Below are 20,629 nucleotides of genomic sequence, written 5' to 3'. Positions count from 1 at the left end.
TTTTTAAGGACCTTCAGGTAATAAAACTCGAATGCAGTGGAGAGCTGATTGAGAATTAAGTTTGGGCCCACAATATTAGTCGAATTGATACTTAAAGCAGCCATAGTAAAAGGGCAGTCTTTTATGATACTTAGAGGGTTTAATAATCACTCAGTTATATAGGGGATATCTTATTTTAGAATGAGAATATAAGGCATAGTCATATTGATTTATATATTAATATTCTATTAATACTAAGAAATGCTTTCTAATGACTAATCTGAATGCCTTTTAGTTTTCTCTTAATCTAATTGTTTTTGTAATTCATTAAAGTCAGTCTTTACAGATTAAGAAGAAGGGAAGGTACTTGAGAGTGTTCCATTTCCACTAAACAATAAAGATGTTGCTGACATGTTGTTTGTTTTTGCTTTTTGTGGGTTTTTTTTTAAAGGAAGATAGTGTTCTGTTCCTTCTTCAGAGAACTTGAATAAGAATTATGAGTCAGGATTAATTTTGGATAGTCTTCTAGTATTTCACAATTTCTGAGTCTGTAAAAGTAATTTTTTCAAAAACATTTAACATGATTAAGTCATGAAGAGCAAATGTCATAGTGAAAACTTAAATTCTAAGTATTTTTTAAAGCAGAATTTATTGTTTTTCTGATAGAAAAACAAATGAATGCACATTTGAGAATTATAAAAGTACATACAAGGATAAAGATGAATAATAAATGTCTCTAACAGTGGAAAACATTTAGTGTTGGATTTCTTCTAGTTTTTTTTTTCCACATTCACACATACCTTTCAAAAAACTGCATTCACAGTGTACTTACTGCTTTTTTATATCCTGATTTTTTCATTTAACATATGTCATGAGAATTTTCCTGACATTAAATAGTAAAAGTTACTTTTAAATAGCTACCTAACATTTTATTTTATAGCTGCACTAGTATTTCTTTAGCCATTACCTATTACTTAATAGTTTCTACATAACAGTAATGGTATGATGAACAAACAAAATCTTTACTTCCATTTCTAATTGTATCTTCAGGCTAGATTCCTAGATGTCGCTTTACTAGGTCAGAAGGTATGAATGCTTTTAAAGTTATTTATAACTGTCTCCCAGTTGCCCACCCCACTGCCACCTCCACCTTAACCCCACAAAGCTGCTGCTGCTATTTCCACCACTGTTTTAAGTGCCTGTCAGGAAGTGTTTCCCCTGGCCAATATTGAATACATGTTTTTTAAATTTCAAAAGTAATTATTTGATAATGTTTAAAAACTAACAGTATGATTTGCTTGATACTATCTGGCATGGGTAAAATACTACAACATGAAGTATCATCAAATGTGTTGTCTCCATCTGATATTGCTAGGAGTGGTTTTGAGTTTTTAATTTCTTTCTTTGTTTCTCCCATTATAGTGGGGAGAAGTTTTTATTAATTCATGGACTTTCTTTGAAATAATTACTCTATTTCTCTAACTTTTTACATATTTTGCTATTTTGTCATTCTATTTACATTGTTTATGGTCCTAATAATTTAATGCTTTTGAATTTCCACCCTTACCTTTAAATGCCTGTTTTTCTTTTCCTTTAATTTTTTATTTGCTTGATTTGAGAGAGAGAGAGAGAGAGAGAGAGAGAGGAGAGGAGGGGAGGGGAGGGGAGAGAAGAGAAACATCGATCTGTTGTTCCACTTATTTATGCATTCATTGGTTGATTCTTATATATGCCCTGACCAGGGATCGAACCCATAACCCTGGAGTATCAGGACAACACTCTAACCCATTGAGCTACCTGGCCAGGGCTGCCTTTCTTAAAAGAACATTACAAACTTCTTATGAACCCATCTTTTTTATGGGCCAGTGAAGTGAGTTATTGGCAAGTGGATAAAATGTTTTGCTACCTCATATAGTTTCATTGTTCTAGAGTAGCGGTTCTCAACCTGTGGGTCGCGACCCCTTTGGGGGTCGAACGACCCTTTCACAGGGGTCACCTAAGACCATAGGAAAACACATATATAATTACATATTGTTTTTGTGATTAATCACTATGCTTTAATTATGTTCCATTTGTAACAATGAAAATACATCCTGCATATCAGATATTTACATTACGATTCATAACAGTAGCAAAATTACAGTTATGAAGTAGCAACGAAAATAATTTTATGGTTGGGGGTCACCGCAACATGAGTAACTGTATTAAAGGGTCGTGGCATTAGGAAGGTTGAGAACCACTGTTCTAGAGGAACATTGGTGTGTATGAATCTGCCTTCTAACAGAATTAAATAATTATCTAAAAGATAATCAAGCAAATGCTTTACAATATAAATTATCCAAATACATTAATTACCTTAGCTGTCTAAATGTAAACCATTGTCCTTTGCCAACATATTTCTTTCTCTATTTGAAGACATAGCTTTGATAGGTTTACCAAAAGCTTAAACATACTGTTCTTAAAAATAAATATTTTTAGTTCTGTATTTATTAGTCGTAAAGCAGTTAATCTAAGAGACTTGACTCTTATTTACATCAGAAGGAACAATTCTCTTAGAAATCAGAACTGCTGGGTTTTTTTTTCCTTTCAGTTACCTAACCTTAACCCTAACCCTGTATGTCCATTGATATTTGCTTTATATATACAGTTGCTCCTATGTTGGGTGCATAATTGTTTACAAGAGTTATATCCTCTTATCATTATGAAATGTCCTTTTTTTCTTATAGCTTTTGCTTTAAAGTCTAGTTTTGTATGATATAAGTATTGTTACCCCAGCTTCTTTTTTTTCATTCCTTTAATTTTAGTCGGTTTGTGTTATTTGATCTGATTTGTGTCTCTTATAGACAACATAAATATGGGTCTTGTTTTCTTATCCATTCAGCTATTCTATATCTTTTTATTGGGTATTTAATCCTTTTACATTTAAAGTGTTTATTGTTAAATATGTAGTTATTGTCATTTTATTATTTATATTTATGATCCTTTATTTCCCTTATTCCTAAAGAAGTCCTTGTGACATTTCTTGTAGTATTGGTTTGATGGTAATGAACTCCTTTAGCTTTTTCTGTCTGGATCAGAACTGCAATTTTTGTCTGGGTCAGAACAGTGTGTATCAATAGCTTTATACATGTAAAATCAGAAATAGTTTTACTTCTTTTATAGTCTTGAAGGATATTGGCACATGAAAACTGACTAGAAATACATTTTTATGAAATGAACCTTACCTAAGAAACAATTTCCAGGATAGATGTTTTGAAAGAGATTTATAAAATGTAAAATACTGTAGGCTTTGACACGAGCAAAGAAACACAACCTTAAAGTATTGTTTGCATTTATGAATATTGAATGCTGTAGTCACAAAGTTGTGTTTCCCATGAGAATCCTTAATTCTATTTTCTTTGTTTCTTTGTTGTACTGTATCTAGTATCTGGGGCTCTCTGGGACTCTGAAGGCAGCGTTTTCTTTTTATGGATAGGGCTCATGGGAAGCAGTGTTTACTACCCTTCTAGAGTAGCAGCAGCCATCTGCAATTTTTCAGCCTTCCATAAACACCTGTTGTGACTTATTCATTCTTGTATCTTTTCTCTCTGAGTTTAGAACAATTAGAAATATTGCTAGTCTTTTGGATTATTTGCCCAGATAGCTTCTTCTAGCTTAAGCTAATCCTTAAGTTATGACCTTGAAGGTTTCCAGCCCCTTTTGTAAATACCAAGGATTCAGAATAAGTGTCAACTTTTGAGTATCCACAAGGCACTTATTACCAGTCCTTTACCATTTGAAAATTACTTTAAAAATCAAAAGCATCATTATGTTAAGGAAGGTATGTGTGTGCTTGAATCAAACAGGCTGAAATCAGAGTGTGAGCTCCCTAATATTGTCTTTACATCATCAGAGCAAACATTTTTGGACACATATTATGTGCTAGATACTTTGCCAAGTACCTTAGATGGGTTATCTTTTTTCTTACCTATTCTTTTATTACTAAGCTATAATTGACATACAACATTATCTTAGTTTCAGGTATACAACATAATATTTGTATATATTTGTATATTTGATATTTGTATATATTTGTATACATAGATTTGATATTTGTATATATTGCAAGTGATCACCACAAGTCTAACATTTATCACTACACAGGATTAGTCCTGATTCAATCAGAGAATGGTGGTTAGATACGTTTATCTTTTTAAACTTCACAACAACCATACAAGGTAATATCATTGTACTGATGAGGAAACAGGATTAAAGAGGTTAAGTTACAAGTAACGCAGGTAAGAGACTCTGGAGTCAGACTTGGAAACTGGCAATTTGCTGCAGAGCTCATGACCTAGCACACCGGATGTAATCTATTTGCACTTCCCCCTTTCATGTGTGTGTAAGAGAGTTCTTACTTTTTTCTTATAACATTGAGGGAAACCCACCTTTGAACTGGAAATACAAGCTGATCCAATAATAAAGAAAACATTTTTAAAAGCAAAGAGAACAAGGCAGTAGGACACCATTTCCTATCTTTGGAATCCTTCAAGTATTTGGCACTAATTAGCATAAAAAAGGCACAGAAGAGTTCATATTTTGTAAACAATCTGTCATGTTTGTCATTTAAGATGTAACTAAAATTAAATTAATACAGTTATATCCCTGGCTATGTTACATCTTGTTGCTATTTCTTTTTCCTTAGTGTAAAGCCGTGGTTTTGTGTCTTTGGTCCCGAGCCTGGAGATTTTGTGATGTTATCATTGAGGCTGCCTTAGCATTCCCAGTCACTCGCTATTCCTTTCCTCACCCGGAGCAGCTCTGACTCTGTTTGTAATATGTGGTTGGTTTCCCCATAAGATTTTGTTTTTTTAATATATTTTTATTGATTTCAGAGAGGAAGGGAGAGAGAGATAGAAACATCAATGATGAGAGAGAATCATTGATTGGCTGCCTCCTGCATGCTCCCTACTGGGGATCGAGCTGGCAACCTCAGCATGTGCCCTCGACTGGAATCAAACCTGGGACCCTTCGGTCCGCAGGCTGACACTCTGTCCACTGAGCCAAACCAGCTAGGGCATCCCCATAAGATTTTTTAAAAATATTTTTCTATAGCTTTAAAAAAGGTTTGGCTATTATTGATGTTGAAAAATGGAGAATTAAGAGTTAAATATACTTCCAAATCTGTATAGAAATAGTCTTCAGACTTAAATGTTATTTATGTGACTCATTTTACAAGTTTTCATGGTAACATTGATTGAGTTGGGGTGAAACCATGTGTATTGCAAAATCTAGGGCCTGGGTCACTTTCAGCAACTTAATCTTGAGGGTTCACAACTGTCAAGTATCAGTCTCTCCCCTAGAGTCAGACTTACACAACTGTCTCTGACTGCCATGTGTCAGTTTTCTTCCCACCAATGTTTCTGCAGCAGTTCCTCCTGGTATGACAGAAAAAGTTTTCCTCAAGACTCCAAGAGAGCAAGAAAAGGAGAAGATTGGCAATGAATTTGGAAATTGACAAACACATTTAAGATATTTTTCCTTGTAGAACTCAGGTTTGGGTTTTGTTTTGAAGAAACAAGTCATTTTAAAAACAAAATTCTATTTCCTGCTTGACCAGGAGAATTACTAAATTGATAATTATTTACTGTGGTCTCCCTAAATCCTTTAAAATATAAAGTGGCTTAAAGATGCTGTATCATTATTTTCAAATGGAATTTGGGGAGGCCAGAGTATTTTGTGAGTGTTTAATAAAGATACTTAAAAAAATAAAATAAAACTTATAAATTTAAGTGCCACAAACCCAGGAAGCTACTTGGTCTAGGTTTTAGGGCTAAATATAGCACAAGAGAGGCCAGAAACGTTCTCATCCTGATATTTGTACCACACAGCAGGCAACTGTGTGGGGTTTTTTTTTCTTCTCCTTTCATTTTGTTATTTATTTTTGCCTGTTCTGAAAGATCTGGTTTTCCACAGACTCTTAAGTGATCGATTTCAGCTACAGCTCTACTTTTTTAGTGTCCTTATCATAAGGCTTCTTCTGAGTGAACTTAATCTAAACCCAAGTTTCTTCACATGAATCCAATATATTTTTATTAGGTATTTTCTGTGTCCAAATACATGTAAAAGTAAAACTATGGTCCTTGCCCCCAAAGAACTCGAAGTCTGTGGGGAGGATGACACATAAACAGGTACTTGGCATGCAGTCTAGTGAAGGCAGCAGTAGAGATGGACCCAGAGGGCTGTGGGAACCCTGACAGGGGGCTTCTAAACCTACCTCCCTGGTGAAGGAAATGTCCCTGAGGGAAGGGTTTATGAGATGAGTCTTAAAAAAAGGATAAGTTAGCACAAGCCAAGACAAGAAGTGGGGACATCAAATATAAGTGGAGAGTCAGGCCCTTCTATTGAGAAGGAACCTCGTATGCTCTATTAAGGAGCTTAGACTATATGGTATATATGTAGTAGGGAACCGTGAAGAAATAAATTATTCTTGGGACTGACATGGGCATTTTATGAGACTAATTTAGGCAGCTGAATGATTAGAAGATGGGACCAAGAACAGGCAGAAGTGGAAATTGAAAGACAATTGTCCAAGCAAAAGGTGATATTGACCCAAAGCAGAGGAAGGAGATGAGAACATACATTTGAGAGATCATTTAGGAAGTAAAAGCAGTAGGGCTATGGTTATCTGGATGTTGAGGAGTGTTCAGTGGTGTGAGAGAAGAGTCCAGTTGACTCCCCAGGATGCCAGTAACCTCAGTCACTAGATGAATAGCAGTTTATGAACTGGGAGATGGATGATGTGGGAGGGTGGGCAGATTTAGGGATAAGATGGGAATTCTTTTCTATAAATAAGCATTGATTCTAAGGAATATACTTAAGTTTTAGAAGGGACTGATTAATAAAATGAAAATGAAAAGCAGTTTTATGATAGTTACAGAACTAAATGAGAGGTTTTAGTTTTTGCTATCAAAGAAAGACTTGTGGATTAATAGCCATGATGTGGATTGAACAGACTTCTTAGTTTCTCTTAGTGGCTCTCTCACTTTCCTTCTAAAAGTTACTTTGGCGTTTAAATCAGTTTTACAGTAATTTTCAAATACAGATTTTCTATTCTCTCATGCTTCATAATCCGTATACCTTTACCCTGATATAGTATCTCTAGTATTTGCTATTTGCATATTTCCTCTGCCAATAACTGTCAAACATACACCCACCTTTTTTTTTTTTTTTCCTGGAAATACCCAGCTACCAACCAAAAGACCCAGCCACCTGGTCTTTTCTAAATAATTTTTAGCCATGACACTACAAAATGAGTCATAACAGAACTCACTCTGAAGCCCCCTTTTAGCTGGTGAAACCAGCATTGGTCATTTGTATTTTAATGCACTTACCTAGTATGGATTGATTTAGTTACATTAATACACTCATTATCATATTCTAGATACTATATACACATATATAGACACATAAATATATTTGAATACACACACACAACTCCGTTCTTTTAAGGGAAAACACATTAGTGTTATCCTTGATTTCTCTCTTTTTTTCATTCCTCACATTCAGTATGTCTAGGAATCTTGCAGATTGTATCCCAAATCCATCTACTTCTCCCCATTTCCTGGTCCAAGTCACCATCATCTCACTCCTGGATTTCTATACATATGTACCGCAATGCAGGGATCTTTGTCAGTTTTATTTATTAATGTATCACAGAAACTAAAATAGTGCCTGACACAGTGGGCACTCAGTTAATATTTGTGGAATAAATGAATTAAGTGAACAAATCCATCAATCAATGTCATCTTATTAGACACATTTAGAAGTCTGATTTCATATTAACAGAGCCAAAAATTACTCAGGACAGTTGTGTGTTTTTTGTTTTTAGTTTTAATTATATAGTAAGTTGGGTGTATTTGACTTTTAAAAATTAGCACTTTATTTCTATAAATGTTATTGCTTATTCATAACCAATTAAAATTAGTTTTGAAATATTGCCATCAATGGTTTCTCCAAAATGGTCATGAATTTGAAAGAATATATTAGGGATGAAAATGTAATTCTCAATAAATGATTTTTCTAATAAACCATATATCCTATAGAAGTAACATAACCAAGAAAGCTCAGTATCAGCTTATTCTATCCTTTCATCAAGAACTTTGTAAGAAATTTTAATAACTGGATCTAAAGAAGTTATGTGAATAATAGGGAAAGATAATTGTACTTTACTTTTTTCTTTAATATACATCTTGCTAAAGACAAAGAATACAAGGAAATAAGTGGACTTGCTTTTTCCTGAATTATACATGCTCATTGCTACATGGCCTAAATTTTTTTATAACTGCCAGTATTTTCTTTTTGTGGTAGGAAATTTAGCATTTTGCACTAGTTGTCTCGGTAAAGTGTCATGTGGAAATTTCAGGTATTTCTAGCATGTATGGGACCCTATCTACCCCTGCCATTCTCTGTCAGTGGGAATATTTATTTCTTATTGATTTCTGTAATGCTACTTCATATTTTTTATTGCCAGTGAAAGATACCCTGCCTTTCCTACTCTCCCAAACTCACCCCTTTGGTTTCCACATCTGGGCTGATCTGAGAGGCCTTTTTGTTTTCCTTCCTAAACCCATAATGTTAGGCCTTAAGTCATAACGACAGCTCTAGTTTGAAAAATAGGACTTGTGGCTTTCAGGTTGAGGTTTCTATTTTCTGTTCTGATTCTAGATGTTTTATGTTGCCCCTAAACTCTGACACCTGAACAGTACATGCAAATGCACTCCTCTAGCTAAACTGACAGAATCATTAAAAGTGTGGAAAGGATTTGAGAACAACAGGGAATTCTAAAGTTTAGATGTTTGTAGCAATCTTTATCCATACCCAAAGTAAGATATATAGTGTATATGTAGCAAAATAGTAGATATCGTAGTCAAATAATACTATGAGCCAAGCTGGCCTCCTGAGATATCAGAAGAGATGGGTTCTGAGATCATACAAATTGGGAAACGACTAATTTGAAAGGACTTATAGCAAAGAAAGTTGTTTAGTTTAACCAGGCATTTCCCAAATTTATTTGAAGACAGAACCCCTTTTTCATATAAGGAAACTTTTCAACATGCTTTGGAAATATTGGAGGAAAGAGAGCAGACACATTAGTTGTTCTAGAACTAGCTCAGGCATTAATCAACATTTTCATTCATTCAACAAACATGTATGGAGTGACTACTTTGTGCCACACATTGTTCAAGATGCTGATGATATATACAGGGAACAAACCAGACAAAAGTCTCCATCTTTCCAAGGATTATATTATAGTCAGGGGAAAAAGAGAATAAACATACTTTGTGATTTAGTGCAGGTACTAAGTGCCCTAGACAAACATGGGGGCAGGGTTAGGAGGTCGGGAGTAAGGAGTTGCAATTTTAAATATTGTCATAACCCTTGAGCAAGTCACTGAACCTCTCTCTGTTCCTTTTCTATGAAATGAAGAAATTCAGCTAGATGATTTCTAAGGCCTGTCAGCACTATGGGTCTGCTTTAAAAACCAAGCATTATTATATCAAGCTGTGGTACTGCTAGGTCACAAGCATTTCATTGTGTGTTTATAGTCACCTTAGCAGGAAAGGCTCGATATTAAAACTCACAGAGTTACTGTCCAAGAAAAGCTTCTGTAAGTTTAAATCATTTGTAATACCCACAAAAGAATAAAGCATTTATTTTAAATAAATGTTAAAGAAAAACCTGATGGTCTTATTTTTAATCTAGTGTGTTACCTCAATCTAATATTGAGTAGAAAGTATTTGACTTAAGGGTAAGTAACCCCTACAGTAAAGGTACCAATGGCTTTTAAGCAGATGTTAGCACACATATGTGAGAAATTTGCAGCAGTGTGCACATTGCATTTCTGCCCTACATCCTTATGTAAATAGGAGATCTGTGACTTGATGTTGAAATGACCTTTCAGACAGTATTCCATTGCCACATGCCTGAGCTTGTATCTCAGAATAATTAGAAGCCTTGACTTACAAATCTCGGAATACAGTGTTTATGTTAATTATAAATGTCTGAAAGTTTCCTGAAACTTTTTCTTCAGAGCTTTTTATCAAAGATAGACTGGAGTTTGGGAGGAGGGTTGTGGAATGTGGTCCTAAATCTTTGATTTTCAATCCTTCATTTTTGGAATGAAATTTAAAATCTACTTTTCCAGGTACCCAGAACATGGTGGTATATTTTTATATTCTTCATTTTGAATAAGAAGCTGTTTGGAATCATAGTCTTAGATACTTTCAAAATATTTCATTCTTAAGGCATTTAGCTAAAAATTTCAAGCTGACCATATTTAGAATACCTAAATATAAAGTTATACCCACTTAGCTATAGAAAAAGCTGAAAATACTATAATTAAAATTGAGAAGTTCCTATTGCTAAAGGGATACTCTTCCAAGATGGCTTCTAAATCAGACTTAAGAATTTCTTTCCCACGGTGGCTAGCCCAGTCCCTAGAAGTTGACCCTAGGTCCACTAATAACAGTAATTTCATTTTCATATTCCGTAAATTCAAAGGCCAGTTGATAAGAAATGCTTTGTGACCATTCTGGAGGAAAGGACTGACTCCTATTTCACTGTGGAATAGGCTCCTATATGTCAGAGAGATGAGTGATGAGTATTCGCAAGTTTCCTCACGTCTAGTCTCTGAAATGTCTCATTTATTGCCCTTGATTAGACAAGCTTTCAAATCCCACCTTAGCTATGGCCTTAAGAGTTCCACAGAGTGGACCAACAGGCTCTGGTTCCCTCTGAGGTCCCCTTGGTTTAGTTCTGAAGTCTCCATTCCCTCCACCCTACCCCACCCCTGCCTGCCTAAATTGTCATGTACAACCTGCTCTTTCCACTAAGTCAGTCTCCTGCTTTACTGCCCATGGGACCAAACTGTTATGCAGACTTACCAGCTATAAACATTAGTACTCCTTTGTATATCCATTTTATTTGTAAGAGTATATTTAGATATTGATACAAATAAAATTTGTATCTAATTTGTACCATCTTCAGGAAATTAGATACACTACATCTATAGACCATGTAATTTAAGCTTTTGAAATTTTGAAGATACAAAGATCACTTGATGACATCTTATTCAGATCTTTTCCAGGAAGCGCCTGAGATTAGGTCAGTTTGTACCATCTGCATTGCTGCAGCTCTAAAAACCACTGGTGTAGAGGTCATACATACTTATATTTATTAGCACATTAATGAGTGTTTGTATGTGTATGTGTATGTGTGTGCATCCACACACCCGACACCCAGTTAACTCTGAGTCTTAATCTTCCAATCATGGAAAGGACAGATGCGGGGAGAAGAATGAGAATTATACAGCACTTTCCCCTCCCAGTTTTGTACTAAATTACTAAGACTATGTGTATTTGGGGGCTGGACAGCAGGATGTCATATTTTACATTTGTGCCAACAAATCCTTTTTTTAATTGTCCCCATGGTGGCCCCTGCAGACCCAAGGGAAGAAAGGTTTCAGGAGCTGGAAAGAGTGGAACAGCTGAAAGACAGTGAGAATGTTCCAGTTCATTTGCTCACAGATGTTTATGAAGCTTTTACCATGTGCCAGGAATATGATCCTGGTGCAGGGGCTCAGTTGTCTAGAGCAGTCCTATCCCTTCCCTCATCTAGCAGAGAAACCAGACTTTGAGCAAGAGCATGGAAAACATACTCTGTTTCACAGTGTTGCCTGGGGCTCAGCCTCACTGTGCCTTGCAAAACCATCTCAGTAGGCTGCTGACCCAGTTCTATAAGCATAAGGATGAATTAGGGGTTCATTTTGCTGTAAATGTAATTATGGCATTCACCTTATGCTGCTAGATATTATTCAAAAATATTACTCAAAGTAGGAAGATTTAAATTAAATATGTATATATAATAAAAGAGCAAAAGATTGGGACATGGACTTTATCTTAGAAAGCATTTAAATGTGTTCTTTAAAACTGATTTTAGAAGGAGAGGAAGGGAGGAGAGGGAGAAACATCAGTGTGAGAGGAACATCTATTGTTTGCATCCCAACCTGCAACCTGGGCATGTGGCCTGGCCAGTAATCGGACCAGCAACCTTTCAATGCATGGGATGACACTCAATCAAATAAGCCGCATAGGCCACAGCTATCGTAGAGAGCATTTAAATATCTAGAAGCTATTCAGCAAGAGATCATATCAGCCAAACAGAACCTGTGTAGCTCAAAAGAGGACGAATTTTTTGGCCAATTCACTAGTAACTCTTTCGTGTGAATTGTAATTATTTGCTTATTTGCAATGAAGATGGTTCCTCTTATAAACTAATTGCTGAGTAGAAGTGATTACTGGCACTTTAGGGTAAAAAGTGGACATGAGAATATGGTGAGTTATAGATATACTTGCTAGATTTCTTAGATGATTGGGTAACTTAAATGCAAAATAGGGCTCGGGCATAAAGTGAACGTTACTTGAAAGACAGTCAGCCATCAGATCATTTTATAGAAAATTTATAATTTGAGGTGTTTTTCTCTTTTTCCTCCTTTTAGCTTGTCAAAATTCCCAGAAATGATCCCATCAATGAAGTGCATACATTTAACTTCTATTTGTCAAATGTGGGTAAAGACAACCCTCAAGGCAGCTTTGACTGCATTCAGCAGAGATTCTCCAGGTAAGTACATTTCAGGGTATGCTAAAGGGAAAATCATTTTCCTCTGAGGGTTTTTAAAAAATTAAACAATAAAATACATAGTAGTCATTTATAAATATTTATTGAATTGAATGGCAAAGCTCATTTATTTACAGTATTTGAGAAATATTGAGCACCTACTCTGTGCTAGTAATTATATTTGTCACTGTGGGCAATGATCACAAAAATTTTAACATTCTTACTCTTGAGGGATTTTTAAAGTACAGATTTTTTTTCAACCTATAAAACATGGTTTATTTGCTTGTTTTATTAAAGACAAGTTTGGGGATTTAAAAAAAGTTTATATTCACTGCATTTAAATAAGCATGCCTTTTATAGTACACTCAAGACTAATATTTAAGGGTAAAGGAGGAAAAAATCCTATATACCTTGCATATTCTTTTTCTTCTTCCCTATGCAAGCCATATTTTAAAGTAGATTTTTAAAAATCTTTATTCTGCAGCAGAATGAAAATAAGAAATTAAGCCCAGCATAGCATTTTTTTGTTGTTGTTTTTTTTTTGTTAAGAAAGAATACAAGACTACACACCCACATCCCAGGGTACCATGGAACTCTTATCTACTTAGATTCTCTGTAAACAATAAGCTACTTGTTTCACTCTTCTTTGCTCTGGTTGTTTCTGATTAAAGAATGGGCCCCTTGAGTAGGGGGAGTTGTTCCGCCTGTGGATAAAGACAAGGCCTTAGTGCCCTTAACCTCCCAGGAGTCACTGATATTGGCTCAAAGTGCCCTGGGCCATCCATCCCTATCTTGTCTGCGCTGCACTTGAAACTGTGTTAATGCTTGCTGTGCATGAGAGAAAGAAAAGGGAAAGGTGTGTTTCAAGTGAGCACAGTAGGCAGAGATATAAAATAAGACGCATCACTAAATTTCTCCTCTCATTTAAGGTAACTACCTTTTAATCTGCCTTTTCCCCTGAGTATATGTTAATTTTGCTTTCTAAAAATTGCCCACCTCCAAACTTATATTTTTGGTATAAATTGAATGTTATAAATTTTATAGACCTTTCTGCACTATTCACTGGGATAGCTAATGACTACATGTGGCTATTTACATCTCAATTGATAAAAGTGAAATAAAATTTAAAACTTTTACTTCTTCACTCAGACTAACCACACATTACAGGCTCAATAGCCAGGTGTCTGGTTGCTATCAGAGTGGACAGCACAGATATTAATCATTTTCACCATTGCAGAAAGTTCTATGGGACAGTATTTCAATCAATTCTAGAATCACCAAGTATAAGGGTCCTTGGTAATTGTTCAACCCCATCTTTTTACAGGTGATTTACCCACAGTTACATAATTGTTTAGTTAGTGACTAGGCTGAATGAGAACTGAGTTCTCTTAATTTTAGTCCAGTGTTCATGGCATACCACACTATATACCGATTTCTAATTGTGGTGCATTCACCTGGAATTCTTGTCTTTAGAGAATTATTATACTACCAGGGGCCCAGTGCACGAATTCGTGCACCTTGAAAGGAACTGTGGGCCAAGAGGCTGTGGTGGGCACAGGGGTGGGTCTCAACCCATCCTCTGCGCCCTCACCCAGCCCCTCCCGCCGTGGCCCCGGTCCCCTGTCTGCCTATAGTCCCACTCACACTGCCGCCACTCCCACGCACTGACGGCACTGGCCCCACTCACACCTGCTGACGACGAGGAGCAATTGGTGCCAGCGTCAGCAGTGGGTGCAAGCGGGGCTGGCACCATCAGCGTGTGCAAGCGGTGGCTGCTGTCCCGATTGCCCCTCAGGAGCAGGGGGAGGTGAAGAAGCCCTCAGGGGCGATTGGGGCTGGCAGCCACCGCTAGCACCGCTGACGGTGCCGAGCGATCGGGGCCAGCACTGGGCGCCGGCAGCAGGTATGAGCAGCACCTCTGGCACCAGCTGCAGGTGTGAGTAGGGCCATCGCCGGGTGCTGGCAGCGGGTGTGAGTGGGGCCGGCACTGGCAGCAGGTGTGAGCACCAGGCTTGACCGTGGCACACAGGAGCAAAGAATTTTCAATAACCACCAGAGGCTCTCCCAGATGACAACAACCAGTGCCCCGCCTTGGTCTGGCGCCCCCACTCACCTGCTCCACCATCCCGCTGCAGCTGATGCCCACCATGTTTTGTGCTCTGCCACCTGCTGCCAACGTCTGCCATGTTCCAGGCGCGCCTCCTGGTGGTCAGCGCACATCATAGCGAGTGGTTGTTTGGTTGTTCTGCTGTTCAGTCTATTTGCACATTAGCCTTTTATTATATAGGACTAGAGGCCTGGTGCACGAAATTCGTGCAGGCCTGGTGGTCAGCGCACATCATAGCGAGTGATGGAACTCCCGAGGGGACACTTTGCATATTAGCCTTTTATATATATAGATAGGATAGTGATATCATTTTGACATCAAATTGAACAATGTCCCCTTAGGAATTTTATTAACACGTTAAGCACCAAGCCTGTTTTGTCTTCCTTTCCGTTTAGCCCGCAATATCCAATTTCACCGATATGCTGGCGGCACCAGTGACTGACCGGTCCAGATGGAAAGTATAGTGTCAGTCACCAGTGACTGACATGGTGCTTAACCTGTTAAAGAACTTAATTCCCTCTTCAATACCAGTCATATCATCATAGGTGATATGGTTTCTCCCTTACATCACAAATATCCTCTGTGCTTATTTCTACTTTGCTTGCTTGAAGAAGGATTTAAGGCAGCAGTTCTCAACCTGTGGGTCGCGACCCCTTGGGGGTCAAACGACCCTTTCACAGGGGTCGCCTAAGACCATCCTGCACATCAGATATTTACATTATGGTTCATAACAGTAGCAACATTACAGTTATGAAGTAGCAACAAAAATAATTTTATGGTTGGGTCACAACATGAGGAACTGTATTTAAAGGGCCAGAAGGTTGAGAACCACTGATTTAAGGTCACTTAAAACTATACATGATGCAGCAAGAGAAAAGAAATAATTATTGTGAAAAAATTGGAGCAAATGCAATAATATGATCCAAGTGTGCTGTATAAAAAGTGTGATTCAAGTATAAAAGTATGATTCAAAGTGCTTTATAAAATGGTGTTGTATGGTATAAATTGAAATTTGCCACTAAAAAAACAAAAGTACTCAAACTTTCAGTTCTCAACCTGGCAAGCAAACCATTTTAATCTGCATCCACCTTTCTGTTTGATTTCATTTTTATTTTTCCCATGGATCCTGTCTTTCATGCAATTGTGCAAGCTCCTCAAAGGCAGGGGCTTTCTTATGCCCTTTTTCTAGTCTTACAATGCTGGTAGAGCTCAAATTAAATGCTTAATAAATAGATGGTCAAAAACTACATATTAACTAGTCTCCTTTCTTATCTTTCTTTATAAATCTCCTTAAACCACACTTTCTCCTATGTAAAATGGAGGAAATCCCAAAGTCAAATTTACTTTTCAAAAATTCCTTAAATTTGCTCATTCACAGACCTAGTGAAAATACATAGTTTGGGGCACTCAAGTATGGGAAACAGTGAGCTAGGATAGAGAAAGACCATAGGATGTTTATATACATACTAGAGGCCTGGTGCACGAATTTGTGCACCAGTGGGGTCCCCTGGTCTGACCTGCGGGATCAGTCTGAAACCGGCTCTCCAACATCCCCCAAGGGGTCCTGGATTGCGAGAGGGCACAGACCAGGCCGAGGGACCCCACCGGTGCACAATCGGGACTGGGGAGGGACGCGGGAGGTTGGCCAGCCAGGGAGGGACCGCGGGAGGGCTCCAGGGTGTCCAGCCCGTCTCACTCAGTCCCAATCAGCCAGACCCCAGCAGCAAGCTAACCTACCAGTCAGAGTGTCTGCCTCCTGGTGGTCAGTGCATGTCATAGCAAGCGGTTGAGCGGCCTTAGCATATCATTAGCACATTACGCTTTGATTGGTTGAACGGACAAGCGGACAACCAGACACTTAGCATATTAGGCTTTTATTATAGGATGTCAGTGTATTTGAACTTTTAAGGTACCTCAGTTGAAAAGCGATGAATGGGAATTCTAGAGAGTACCTTCTTGCTTGCAGGGTTTAGTTTTCATGTAAAGATCTGTTTCTTGATCTTCAATTGTGCAAGTTGAGAAAGTTGTATTTCAAGTGAGCACAGTAGGCAGAGATATAAAATAAGACACATTGCTGAAAGAGTTCTAACTTAATCTTGAATTGTGCAAACTAAAACTTCATTGTGATTGGCAACACATTCAGCTTATTCTCACTATGTAAATTACATAGTAAGTAGTGGGAGATCTTGGAATTCAAACTTTCTGCCACCTGTGGTCTTTTCTGTACTCTACTGCAATCTTCTATTCCTCTTTTTCTTCTCCATCTTGATTCCCCTGAGGCTTAAATCTCTCCCTCCCTCTCTCATTCCCCTCCTTTATCGGTTTCTCAGCATTCATACATGCTCAGGTGAGTCTGATTAAAAAAGAAAATAAAGGTAAATAACCTCATTTGCAGTCACTTCTGGAGCCAAAGCCTGGCTTTAGTCCCCATTATTCCATTGAAAATGCTCCCCAATGGGAGTCCTTGACCTCCTTGCCCTGAATCCAGTGAGTGCTTATTAGTTTCTTATTACTCTAGATTTGTTGCCAACATTTCACACTGTTGACCACTTTGATTCTTGAAGCATTCTGTATCAGTGGCTTCCATGACACACTGCTTTTCTGGTTTCCTTGGCTTACCTTTTTGGCTTACCTTTTCAGTCTCCTATGGTCTTTTCATCTTCTTATTATTTATTCTAAATATTAGTATTCTTCACAGTTGGTTCCCTCTTGAGATGTCTCCTAATTTCTTCAGTCACCATGTCCAACACAAAACTTATTTTCTCTCTTCCAACCCCACCCCAGTGTCTCAATAAGTGTCAGCTCCACACATTTGGTAACCTGACCAAATCCTATCAATTCTGCCTCCTCGCTATCTCTGGAATCTGTTTACTATTTTGCATCCACACCACCCTACACCGGTTCAAGTCATCACGTCTTGCCTGTAGTTCTTCAGTAGCCTCCTAACTGCTCTCTTACCTTCTTCCTCCCAATCTGTTCTTTATCCAAATTGATCTTTCTGCAATACAAAGGAGATATTTTCAGCTTCTTTTATTCTTGGGATAAAGTCCAAAATCCATACCAGGGCCTCAAAGCCCTGTGTATTGTACTTCTCAGGCCCTCTTCAGCCTCATCTCTAATTGTCCTTTATAACTCCCTCTGGCTTAACTGAAAAACTCTTCCTTGCTCCCACTGGGTCTGCACGGGTTGATCATCATTCTGGAACATTGCTGTCCTTCTTCCCCTTTGTCTAGTCATCCCTCTAGGTCACTTGAGCATCACTTCTTCCAGGAAGCCTTTGCCTCTCCCCTCTCCCACACGTCCAGATGCAGCACTTCCTGGGAGTTCTCTCCCCCTGGCATTTATCACATCATGTCATAATTTCCAGTTTGCTCATCCTTGTCACCCATTAGGCAGAGAGCTCCTTGGAAGAGGGACCAGATCTGTCTCAGTCCTTGTCATAGCCTGTGTACTCACACATTGCTGGCATGCAGTCCCTGCTCCATAAATATTTATGAGACGAATGAACCGATTTTTTGAAAGTATTTGTACAGACAGTTATTAGCAATTTAATAAATTTTTATTAACTCTTATTTTTTAGCATTATAACAAAGCTATTTCCAAATAAGTTTGGAAATCGAGTATCAGAGCTGCAGTGGCATTTTCATTACTTTTATAGTCCAATCTGTTTTAAGGCCATGGTAATTATTTCTGATAAAATCTATCCAGTATTTTCTTCAATATTTACTGTATAAATAGGTCAGCTTATGTAGAGATTTAACAAAGTGTTAAATATAAATTCTACAAATGTTTAAAATCTTTGGGCTAATAATAATAAAGTAAGTTTTAATGTGGCAGTATTTTAGCTTTAAAATTAACATCTTATTAAAAATCAAAAGAATTGTGGTGTGTTTGTTTTATCTAGTCTTTCTATCAACCATGTATATTATGGTCCCACTATAAGTGAACTTTTAACGTTTCTCATATCAGTGGTAGCTAATTCTTAAAAATAGTTGACTGTTAAATGAAAGAACTATAGTACTCATCAGGATTCTGGTCTTCACTCCAAATGCTGATTTTCCCAAAAAATTTCATGGATTTGATCTCTGAGAGCTCACTTCATCCACTCTATTCACAATAATGGGAAAAAAAGTGACATGAAATGAAGAAGAGAAACTCAAATATTTTAAATAGTTTTTACAATTAAACATTACTAATATTAGTTATTTTAGGATTTCAGTTCTTATTCGGGCTGCTGATTTTAGGATTGTACAATTCTTTCTTGTACTTTATTGTACAAAATGAGGGGCATGTCTAACAAAGCCATCGCCTTACTTGACAGCTCTGGAGCCTCCCAGCTCAATTGCCTGGGATTTATACAAGATAAAATTACAGTGTGTGCAACAAACGACTCGTATCAGATGACACGAGAAAGAATGACCCAGGCAGAGGAGGAATCCCGCAACCGAAGCACAAAAGTTATTAAACCCGGTGGACCATATGTAGGTTTGTATATATATCTTTCTTCTTCTCGCTGATTGATGGGAATATTGCAAGATCACTGTAGGTAAATACCGGTAATATTAATTTCATGAAAACACAAAAATTAGTTTTCAGAACAGTTTAGATAACATTGTCAAAAATCATTTGTTCTCTTCAGACTACTGGTTAATTGAAGAACAGATGTAAAGCTTTTATTTCATAAATCTGAATTCTGTGTTAGCTAATGGTTATTATTTTATGATATTGAGATCTGGTCAAGTTATTTTACTATGTGAGTTGTAAGAGTGGTACCATTGTATTTTCTTTGTCATTGGATGATGTAATTTCAATGGCGGATGGTGTGGTTTTTGTTTTGCACTTTTGTAGGATTATTTTTACAAAAATCTTTTTGTAGGATTTATGAGTTGATAATCTTATTGCTGCAGCTTTTGCTTCCATTTTCAGAGGATCTTTGCATAATAGTGAATTTTATTACAAAAGTATAAGATGTGTTTATAAGCAAGCATTAGGGTTATACCTCCTTCGTACCTCAATTGTGATGTCATTTATGGATCCTCATCCTCATCCATTAATTAAGAGCCTGCCCCACTTCCATTATGTTTATCATCAGTTCACTCATATGCATCAGATTGAAGGGAAGGAGGACCAGACCAGCAAGATGAGTCTCTCCTTTATGAGCAGTGACCCTAACAATTTTAGAGTTCAGTCACAGTGACTGTTAACAGTAACAAAGGGAATTGTCAAGAGTGAGAATGAACCCTTTGAGGCTTTGGTCCATTTAGTAACATAAGTCACTGGATAGTAAATGATGAAAGGATATTAATTTGGAAACATAAATGCTCACAAAAATAGTCTCTTGAAGAACCAAATCTCTTAATCAATATCTTTCCATAGTTTGTTAGAATCCTGCTTCTGTAATTTTCCCATTGCTGACCTAACTACAATACAATCAGCTTTGAGAAGCTCCACTAGTGTCTTTAATAAGTATTTCTTTGGAACAAAGCCAGTGCTCTTGGGACCTGGTGCTTAGCTTAGATACATGGAGTTTGGTTTAACAACAATTCATGTCTATACCCACGGGGTCCAGTTCCTGCCCAGTAAGTTACCAGCAATGAGACTTTCACCTTCCCTTTGCTGCTGAGTGAGCTAGCAACTTCCAACCCCTGTTCTTTCCCTTTTATCCTTACTTAATTAATTTCTGTATTAGCAGGCTAAATCCCAGATTATTTTTAAAATGCACAAGATCTGCTGCATTTATATTTAAGTACAAACTATGAATTTGCTATCCCTGTCACTTTAAATGTATTTTTTTTACTGTCCAATACCACCATTTTAGAAATAGTGAGACATATTGGTGTGTTTGACAAAGGAATAGAAGACTCAAGCCATCAAAATAATTCCCCC

General features: G+C 37.3%; 1 protein-coding gene across 1 annotated transcript in view; it reads left to right on the top strand.

Moving 5' to 3' along the window:
• The window catches only part of ELL2 (elongation factor, RNA polymerase II, 2), an 84,354-nt gene that overhangs the window by 43,512 nt on the left and 20,213 nt on the right, over positions 1–20,629 (top strand). The window contains exons 4-5 of the mRNA XM_005871543.2: positions 12,518–12,639; positions 19,065–19,228. Coding sequence (XP_005871605.1) covers positions 12,518–12,639; positions 19,065–19,228 — 286 coding nt within the window. The remainder of the gene's footprint in view (positions 1–12,517; positions 12,640–19,064; positions 19,229–20,629) is intronic.

This window comes from Myotis brandtii, unplaced genomic scaffold (genome assembly GCF_000412655.1).
Source record: "Myotis brandtii unplaced genomic scaffold, ASM41265v1 scaffold344, whole genome shotgun sequence".
NCBI lineage: Eukaryota > Metazoa > Chordata > Mammalia > Chiroptera > Vespertilionidae > Myotis > Myotis brandtii.
This window is presented reverse-complemented; position numbering and strand designations above follow the sequence as displayed.